The following is a 9,652-nucleotide window of genomic DNA, read 5'->3' on the forward strand; positions in this document are numbered from 1 at the left end:
ACAGTCCAAAATCACAAAGTCCGCTGGCAAGATAAATTTGTCCACCCGGACAAGAACATCATCTACTATACCCAGAGGACGCTTCATTGATCTATCTGCCATCTGTAATCTCATGGAAGTTGGCCTTGGTGGCCCAATACCTAGAGTGATGCTTGTTGAGGATACTTTAGGACAGCTGAAAATACTTGCATTTTCCTTTAAGGGGTGGATCTTATTTTGTTTGCTTGAGGAAAAGCAAAAACTTAAGTTTGGGGGAGTTGATAACTAGGGATTTTGCCATGTTTTATACTCCTTCTTGCTTATGCTTTGGTTATAAATTGCTACAAAATAGTCCCAAAAGGCTCATAAGTGTGCTTGATTGCAGGTTTGATCGACAAAGTGACGAAATGTCAAGGATCGGCTCAAAAGGGAGTGAAACCTGCTCAAGTATCAAAGCAAGGCAAACTGAAGATAAAAAGGCCTAGTGCGGCCGCATTCGACTTTGTGCGGTTCGCACTAGGTAGATTCAGAGAGTTGGCATTTACAAGCTTCAGGCAATGCGGCCGCTGTACAAGTTGTGCGGTCCGCGGAGTAGAGATTCAGAGAGTTAAAATTCCTAGATTCCAAGCCTTTGCGGTCCGCAGTCGTCTTTGTGCGGACCGCGCTAGCTGCCTCCGCGGCCGCAGTCCATTCTGCGCGGTCCGCGGAGCCCAACTTCAGAAAGCCAAAAATTTTGAAATCCAAGAGCCTTGTGCGGCCGCGGTCCATTTTGTGCGGCCCGCACTGACCCCGTAGGGGTATTTTTGTCCAATTTTTCCAGCTTAGTATAAATAGAACATTTTACCATTTTTAGGTCATCAGTTATTTCCAGACTTTGGGCTGCGCTCGTGAGACTCATTTTGTAGCCATTTTTGGCATCTTAGCTTCAATTTAACGATAGATTCTTGTACTTTAATTTAGTATTTAATTAATATGTCTTGTTCTTCATCTATTTCTTCATTTTCTCCTTCAAGCATGAGTAGTTAAACCCATTAGCTAGGGTTGTGGCTCAACCCTAGTGTGGGTAATTGATGGGTGTTGCCATCTAGGGTTAGATTGACTATGGGTGTTTGCTATTTGGGTTGATTTTATGTTTTAATCTATAAATTGGTGGTTGCAAACACTGATTTGTGCTTTGTAGATTTGACTCTTCTTGAGAAAGAGAGTCTAAGTCTCCAAAATTAACCCAACAAGGAACTGGGATGGACTCATGAGAAATGATAGTCCCAATTAACGGGTTAAACCTCGAGAGAGTAATCACCCTACTTGAACCCTAGTTGCTTGATCTAGTTTGCCTACCCATTTGGTCTCGAGAGAGTCAAGTGGGCAAAATCACTCTCTCTACCGAGAGGTGTGAGAGTGGGTAAAATTGTGCAACGGTTATAGCATAAGCCCCAATTATGTCAATCGAACCTTAGTAACATCTACCCGTCAATTAGCCACCTAGGTGATGTCACGACCCTAGTGCCCTTCTTCCCATTAGATACAACTTTAGCAATTATCTCGTAGCATAATCTAGTTTCAATTAGTAGTTTGATAATAGTAGTTTATAATTGAAAAACCCAAAAATGTTGGAAGTGACATTTAGAACAATTGCACGACTCTAGTCTAGATAGATACCCAGCTCCAATTTCTAGCTCTCTGAGGAATTCGATCCCGACCCTCATATCGGGTAAAAGCTATTGCGACCCTCTCTTCCTACTTTATAGTAGTGTGGAGTTGGCAGCGATCAATCAGCCCTCTCGAGAACGGCTTCCGGCTATTATACCGCGGTCGACCCCGTCTTTGGTCCCGTTTATTTATTACTACCAAGTCGCCATTAGACCAATACAAGCTAAACATTTCAAATGAAATTATCACACAATAAATGTGTCTTTCAGCTTTAAATAAATACGGAATACTATATGTTATGAATAGTTTAAAGTTTATAGACTTAGTGCATATGAAGAAGCCGTAGACAATTTGAGAGACACCTCAAATTTTGCATGCGATGCGAAGAACAAGACAGGTGTCTTTGTTAAAGAACTCTTGGTTTCATCACACAATAAAAGGTTAAAACCTTAGACAAAACCCCATTCTCATTACAAGAAGCTAAAAACTGCAAGTTGTTTTCACCTCTGACTACTCCATGTATGTATATGTTGCACTACTGTGTAACCACAAAACAACTCCTCAAATCACTCTTCTTCACCACGTGCTAGTGCTCACTCAGTACTACTAGCTCAGCACCATTATAACGCCTGTTCTCATGGGTTTTCATTCTTTTCTTGATTTTTGCTAGAATTCATGTCCATTTGTTACTCTCTTCCCCTCAATTCTGCATTTTGCATTGATGGGGTTCTTCCATTTCTTGAAAACACAGCTTAGTAGGAGTTTGCAGCTCAATTTGAGTGCCATTTCTAACTATGTTAATCAGCTCATTTCTTCATCAATTGTAGACTGTAAAGTTAGAATCTTGACTTCATTGGCTTCAATTCTTGGGTTTAGGAAGCTATGTTTTCTTGAGCCAGTGAAGTGTAACAAATCATTTGAAGATGGCAAACAATCATTTGAACCCTCCAAATCCAATGTTGACAAGAAACAAGAAAATGCTGTTTCTGCTTATCAAAGGGTTATTGAGAAGCCAAAACACAAGAAAACCAACAAGCAGTCTAAGGAATGGAGATGTATAGATAACTGCTGTTGGATAATTGGATACTTGTGCACAACTTGGTGGCTGCTTTTATTTCTATGCAATTTTTTGCCTGCCAATTTTCCAGGACTTAAGCTGCCTGAACCACCTGGGACTAGACTCAAAAATGAAGGCTTAATTGCTCACCACCCTGTAGTTTTGGTGCCCGGGATTGTAACTGGAGGTCTTGAGCTTTGGGAAGGTAGGCCTTGTTCTGAAGGCTTATTTCGTAAGAGACTTTGGGGTGGTAGCTTTGCTGAAATATTCAAGAGGTTTGTGTTATAGTCACAAAACTTTTTTTTTTTTGTCACATTGAAGTAATTACCTTTGTTGAAAATGTTTTGTGCAATTTTCATTAGGCCTTTATGTTGGTTGGAGCATCTATCTTTGGATAATGAAACAGGGCTTGATCCACCAGGGATTCGAGTCCGGGCAGTGACAGGATTAGTAGCAGCTGATTATTTTGCTCCTGGTTATTTTGTTTGGGCTATTCTTATTGAGAATTTGGCAAAGATTGGATATGAACAGAAGAATATGTATATGGCTTCTTATGACTGGAGACTATCCTTCCAAAATACAGAGGTATATCCTTCCAAAGATTGGATATGAACAGAAGAATATCCCCTCTCTAGAATAGCAACTGCATAAAATTAATTCCTTCATTTAAGTCTTTCAGGTTATCATAGTCATTGTAGAGCAATAAATGCCACTTTTATCATCATTTATTAGGCAAGTATTTTCTTTTCCTTTTTCCTGCAGCATTATCACGTTAAGTTTGATTTGTCCACTTGATGTAAGTACTCAACAGAATTTAGTCTATAATTCCACTACATTGTTTGCTGCAGTAGTTGTTGTAACAATAAGTACCCTTCAATTAAGCAAGTCGCGGTCGGCTATATGAATTGTCACTCCATTTACATTAGTAGTTGTAAATATTTTTAAAAAAACATATCTATGTGGAATGAACAAAATTGAGTTTCTTTCTTCCATTTAGTTGGAAAGTTCTGAGCAAATCCGACCATTTGAGGTTTCTTGAGGTGGTTGTCCTTCTTGAGGACATTGTCACTTGTCTCGAATTTAGATAGAGATCATTCTAATGTATCTGTTTATTTGGAAACAAGCAGATCAGAGACCAATCTCTGAGCAGGCTAAAGAGAAAAATTGAGCTTTTGTATGTAACAAATGGTAACAGGAAAGTGGTGGTAGTGCCTCATTCAATGGGAGTAATCTATTTTCTCCATTTCCTTAAATGGGTTGAAGCGCCTCCTCCCGTTGGAGGGGGTGGTGGCCCAAATTGGTGTGCCAAGCACATCAAAACAATCATGAATGTTAGTCCAGCGTTTCTTGGAGTTCCAAAAGCTGTGGCCAATATATTGTCTGCTGAGGGAAAAGATGTTGCCTTTATCAGGTTTGTCTTCAGAACTCAAAATTCTGCAGTGGAACTTTTCTGTCATCTATATTTATTTGGCTTTTAAATTGAAGGCATTGATGAAGCTGAAATTTGATTCTTTTCCACCGAATGATGTTCTCCGCACCTTTACTTTTGCAGAGCAGTGGCTCCTGGTCTGTTAGACTCTGAGACCTTTGGTTTCCAAACCCTTCAACATGTTATGAGGGTATTTCGAACATGGGACTCTGTCGTTTCATTGCTGCCGAAAGGAGGAGAGACAATTTGGGGCGACCTGAATAGGTCCCCAGAAGAAGAAAATGTATGTCATTCAGCAAAGATGCAATACCTGCAATCCTCTTCAAAGGAGAACAATGGAAATGATACCGGCCCTCGGAGGACTTCCGAAGTAATACGGCGTGCGAAATACGGAAGATTAGTTGCGTTTGGGAAGGCAGCATCTGAGTTACCTTCTTCACAGCTCTCCTTTATTGATTCAGAGGTAAAAGTTACGAGTGCCACCTTTCGTTTGATATTTCATTTGGACATTTCTGATCTGTCATTCACTATACTAGCTCGTATAATTGCTTTGATAGAACAATCTTGAGCACACTTGCACCATATCCCCTTTGAATGCAGCTAACAATGGAATGATAGGTTTTGCACATCGCGTACATGACGTCTTCTAAGCTTTGACTCCATTTTAGAAGCTATAATTGACCACATAACTTTGACGATCGCTGCTTGCTGTTGACATGTATTACTGGATTATGAACATAAGAAGAGAACGATTAAATTTTTTAGATTTAATTGACAGTAAACTATAACTATGCCTGAATCCCAAGCTAGTTTTGGTTGGCAATATGAATCATCACTCTCCGAATGTTTACTAGACGGTAATAATAATGAGTCTTTTGTTGCTTTTTCCATTTCAGAACTACTTGCTCTGATTCATTATATGTACGGAATAAAAAAAATTTCCTTTTGTTAGGGAACTAGGGAAAATTTCACAGAATAAGTAATGGTTTTCACTCTGCAATCCGTTTTATTGAATGTGCATGTAATGTTGAATAACAACAGGAATTCATGCATGAAAGTGCGCCCATTTCCAACACGTCATGTGAAGAGTTGTTGACAGAGTATGATGAGATTAGTCGAGAGAGCATCAAGAGAGTGGCTGAAAATGAAGCATACACAGCAAGAACTCTCATAGATCTTCTCAGATTTGTAGCACCGAAAATGATGCAGCGCACAGAGGCACACTTTTCTCATGGATTAGCAGAAAACTTAGAAGATCCCAAGTATAGTCATCACAAGTATTGGTCAAATCCACTTGAAACCATGTAAGCGCGAATAAGTATCAAATCCATTAGCATATAATTTCATTCCGTGTTCTATTGTTTCCTCCATTTCACCTGAATGCCTTTGCTTATTCCCAGTGGAATAAGTCAATCATATGCTAATGAAGATCCATTTTCAGGTTGCCAGATGCTCCAGATATGGAAATTTACTGCTCATATGGAGTGGGAATTCCCACTGAAAGATCATATGTCTACAAGATGTCACCTTCTGACAGATGCAAGAGCATTCCTCTTCAAATTGATAGCTCTGCAGACGGAAGCGATAATGGCTGCTTGAGTGGTGGAGTATACTTTGTCGATGGCGATGAGAGCGTGCCAGTCGTGAGCGCTGGCTTCATGTGCGCAAAAGGATGGCGAGGCAAGACACGTTTTAACCCCTCGGGGATTTCTACTTACGTGAGAGAATACCAGCACAAGCCACCAGCTAGTTTGCTGGAAGGGAGAGGCACAGAAAGTGGTGCCCATGTTGACATTCTGGGGAACTTCGCCTTGATCGAGGATGTTCTACGTGTTGCTGCTGGTGCCTCAGGTACAGAGTTAGGTGGTGATAGGATTTATTCGGGTATCATGGAAATGTCGGAACCCATAAATATTCGGTTATGACAGCAAAGCAATTTTTGATACATGGATGAAGAACAAAGTGAGTCAGATAAAAGGGTTTAAATAATATAGAAGATATGAGTGCAGTAACGTTGTTATTAGCTTTACGGAAACAAACGACTTAAGACAGAGCCTCAGGAAGGAATCAGGACATATGAAGTGTGTGGAATCAGTAAGGTGGGAGTCAAAAGGGTAACTATGCTAGTGACAATCAGGGTGACATTTCTGACTTTTGGAATCTCCTAGTAATATGTTCTTAGCTTCTCTGATTGTAAAATTCTTTAGGTCTGAGGTGTGTAATGATCAGAGTTTCAGTGTTGAAAGTTTTTCGCCAAATTTCTGTCTTGAATTACACTGACCAACACTTTAGTAACACCTGCTGGGGCGTCACTCGGAAAAGTTGAGCTTTTCTCTGCTGATTACAAAGGTGGAGCAGTAATTAGGAGTTTGACTATCACTTTAAACGTGAACACTGAAGAAATACTTTTATGCTTATGATGCAGACTGGACTTGTTTTGTTTTTCTACCAATCTTGTTCCAATCACAAGATTGACAAGCAAGAACTTGACTTGCTTGGATTCAAGGCGAAAACAAAAATATTGGCCCTAAAGCTTTAGCAAGATACGATGAACCTGATCAGACTGAGCAATTTGTAATTACTTGAGTACCGTACCAAAGAGTTTCTTTCACAGAACAAAACTCTTTCTTCTCAGATACCCTCTCCAAGTTCAAAATATCAAACGAGGTTTGACATATCTTTTCTTTCAGATAAGACCAGATGAAAACAAGGTTTATATTCTACGGGAAAAAGAAAAAAAAACAGTTCAAAATTCCCACTACAAACGAGAAAATTGTCTCCTCGTGCCTTTGCTCAATCTAACTGCTTGGGACAACCAAAATTCTGCAAGCCTGGCCAACAAGGTAAAGAGAATTGTATCAGTGGATCCACTGAGGATAGGAGTTTCGAACTGTTGGAAAGACAAACCAAAATTATTTTGAGTATTCACTGTCCATGATAGTATAATTAGTTCCTCATTCCACCCCACCCCCCCACCCCCCAAACCCCCCTTAAATCCTAATCTTATGGCAATCTTGGGGTTAATATCATGTCATGACAAGCAATAAATAAAATCTAAGGAAAATTTATTCGCAGAACAAAGCTTGTTCTTTCCACAGTACACCTACAAGTCCAAAATTCTGTCAGGTATAAACAAAGCAAGTGTGAGATCATTTTCTTCTCATAGAAGACTAGAGAAACAGGTTCTAAAGTCTGTGTATGATATACCAAGTAACAGAAAAGATAACAGAAGAAGAATGGTGGACCCAGACAACAAAGTTGGGTTGTGAGACAATCCACCAGTAGTGTCCTGCTCAATTTCAGCACGATCACAGATGGAACCTCGTGAATGGTGTTGACACAAAGCCATTAATCATGACAAAGTCGAGCATCTGAATGATCAACATAACAGAAAATTAGGCAAGCTGCACAGCGCTCTGGTATTCTCCTACAAGATTTGTTGAACGGAATGCCGATAACCTCCAGATGGGACCATCGTAATGAGAACTTTCAAGCTACTTAAACTGCCTGTAGCCATCAGTGATAACTCCCAAACAGTTGGCAGCCACAAACCCTAAACACCAAGCTGCAAGAAAGGTTCATCCAATTCAATCCGCACCATGAATTACGAATGAAGAAGAAAAACTTCTCAAAGTTTCTCAACACAAGCCCACACTTGTATCCCATCTAACAACATCAGTCAAAACCACATTCTCCGCGGATCCTTTCAGATGGATATCCTGATGTGAGGTGATTTATTTTGCTGTATGACCCCGAGACAGCACAGATAAATGCTGGATGAGCATGGTGTCTTCCCTCGTCATGTTAAGGCTTGTAAATAGTTGGTTCATTCATGAGCTCTCCTGCACTAGAACTGTGGGATCAGGGTATGTCATTTACAATTTTACATCGAAATGAAGATTGTCTAATAACCTAAATAATATTCTTTTCCTTTCGTGATGTAGTAACCTATCAAATGCAGAACCAGAAAGGAAAAATAATTCTGAATGTCGTAAGAAATAGATGGAGATGATAACAGAATACAATCAAGTCGCCATGTAGGAATCACCAAACAGGAATAAGAACTCTCAAGCATGTCTTAATTTCATAAATTAATATAGGGTGGTAACCTGATAAAAAGCAGAAAAGAACTTACTTGGTATATTTGTAACAGTAATGCAACATCTTATCAACATCTCCTTCATTCACATAGCATCCCTCCATAGAGAGATTTCCCTTTACTTGGTCCTCAAGGGTTCTCCATCGACTTAAAAGTTCAACAATTCCATTAAGCTACGTTTTAATTAAAGAAACCAGAGAAATTGCAACGATCAAGCAATCAATTAACTATGTCCCAATCCCAGACAAGTTGATTTCGGCTATACACATCCTCTATTCATTCCGCTCTACTAAGGCCCATTCGGTTCCAATACTATCAGAAGGTAACATCAGTTTAGAAAAAGAAACGTGGATTACCCAGTGAAGATCCAGTCGGGATCCCACTGGGCAGTGTTCTTCCTAGAAAAGTTCTTTTATCCAAAAAAGAGAGAGTTCTGAATATATATGAAGAAGGATACAGCAAAGCTTCTTGCCGTTAGTTTGGCAGATCTTTCATGGTCTTCACTGGTATTATCAACATCATAATTAAGAAGTTCATCCTCAACCACCTCAGATTTGCTTGTGAGAACTGAGACATACTGATGCAGATTTGAAGGACTCATCTCAGTTTTTTGAATTTGAATCAGTATCCTTGCAAGAATGTTCCAAACTGCACTTCGTGCTTCTATATCATCAGAAGCAAAAGGAAATACATCAAGTAGACCCTGTAAGAACAGCAGGTCTGAAATGATCCAAGTGTCATTACTGGTTCGATAAATTAGCATAAACTAAGGCCACATGAAGGAACTTAGGCGTAGCATATACTGGTATAATTATGAACTCTACCTTGTGATATCTCTAAAGCTAGATCAGCTGCATCAGTCAGAATATTTGCTGTCAAAACTGAAGCAGCAATGCAAGAGTTGACAAACTGCAGGCAATGGATACATCAGAAAATAGCCGCTGCATAAGAACTCATATATTGCAGTAAAAAAATTTCACCGCCTATCCTTTTACTTCCACATTTTTTTCTCTCAAGTTGTTTGATGGATACATAACAAGGGTAAAAAATGCAAGATTAGGAGTTAGGACCACTCAGAACTACAGAGAAATTTCCTGTATTTAATTAAAATAGAAGGTGTGCTTTCCTTGATCTTTAGCTCAATTAACCACACTGAAGGATAAAATGAGAAAGCTCTGCTAGCTGCGACATACATCAGCTTTATCTGGAAGCTTGATCAATTGAGTAAGCAGCTGGAAGAGTCCCTTGTTTGAACAAATTTCTTGTGAATATTCATCCATGACTGAAAGAGCTTCAACTGTTTGAAGAATCAAATCTAGAAAGGAGTACCTGGTGTAGTACATCAGTTGATTAGTTAACTGCAAGCATATTGGTTCAAATAGATGATAACTTAAACGAAAGCTCATGAATGACAATAACATTTTTTGGGGGTGGGGGT

At 39.5% G+C, this 9,652-nt stretch overlaps 2 protein-coding genes across 4 annotated transcripts in view; one reads left to right on the forward strand and one right to left on the reverse strand.

Annotated features, from left to right (window-relative positions):
- The first annotated feature begins 2,117 nt into the window (after nucleotides 1-2,117).
- On the forward strand, nucleotides 2,118-7,107 carry LOC109217286 (putative phospholipid:diacylglycerol acyltransferase 2). The gene is made up of 6 exons (XM_019381517.1): nucleotides 2,118-2,961; nucleotides 3,049-3,271; nucleotides 3,814-4,097; nucleotides 4,239-4,578; nucleotides 5,157-5,419; nucleotides 5,557-7,107. The coding sequence occupies exons 1-6, from the start codon at nucleotides 2,351-2,353 to the stop codon at nucleotides 6,038-6,040; spliced, it is 2,205 nt and encodes a 734-aa protein (XP_019237062.1). The 5' UTR covers nucleotides 2,118-2,350; the 3' UTR covers nucleotides 6,041-7,107.
- A 56-nt stretch (nucleotides 7,108-7,163) lies between these two features.
- LOC109217288 (protein saal1) overlaps nucleotides 7,164-9,652 on the reverse strand; it is a 9,440-nt gene continuing 6,951 nt past the window's right edge. The window contains exons 7-11 of one of the 3 annotated variants that reach the window (XM_019381520.1): nucleotides 9,408-9,543; nucleotides 9,039-9,123; nucleotides 8,672-8,934; nucleotides 8,251-8,387; nucleotides 7,164-7,957 (exon numbers count right to left, since the gene is read on the reverse strand). In XM_019381520.1, coding sequence (XP_019237065.1) covers nucleotides 7,942-7,957; nucleotides 8,251-8,387; nucleotides 8,672-8,934; nucleotides 9,039-9,123; nucleotides 9,408-9,543 — 637 coding nt within the window. In that variant the 3' untranslated portion in view covers nucleotides 7,164-7,941. Of the gene's footprint in view, nucleotides 7,969-8,250; nucleotides 8,388-8,671; nucleotides 8,935-9,038; nucleotides 9,124-9,407; nucleotides 9,544-9,652 lie in introns of all 3 variants that reach the window. The other 2 variants (XM_019381519.1, XM_019381518.1) reach the window with 2 other exon arrangements.

Source organism: Nicotiana attenuata, unplaced genomic scaffold (genome assembly GCF_001879085.1).
Source record: "Nicotiana attenuata strain UT unplaced genomic scaffold, NIATTr2, whole genome shotgun sequence".
Classification (NCBI taxonomy): domain Eukaryota; kingdom Viridiplantae; phylum Streptophyta; class Magnoliopsida; order Solanales; family Solanaceae; genus Nicotiana; species Nicotiana attenuata.

Bases quoted from the DNA above. Each gene is read 5' to 3' on its own strand.
- LOC109217286 (XM_019381517.1), top strand. From the start codon at position 2,351: ATGGGGTTCTTCCATTTCTTGAAAACACAGCTTAGTAGGAGTTTGCAG. The intron at 3,272-3,813 runs GTATATCCTTCC...GGAAACAAGCAG, and splicing joins TATCCTTCCAAAATACAGAG to ATCAGAGACCAATCTCTGAG. The intron at 4,098-4,238 runs GTTTGTCTTCAG...TTACTTTTGCAG, and splicing joins AAAGATGTTGCCTTTATCAG to AGCAGTGGCTCCTGGTCTGT.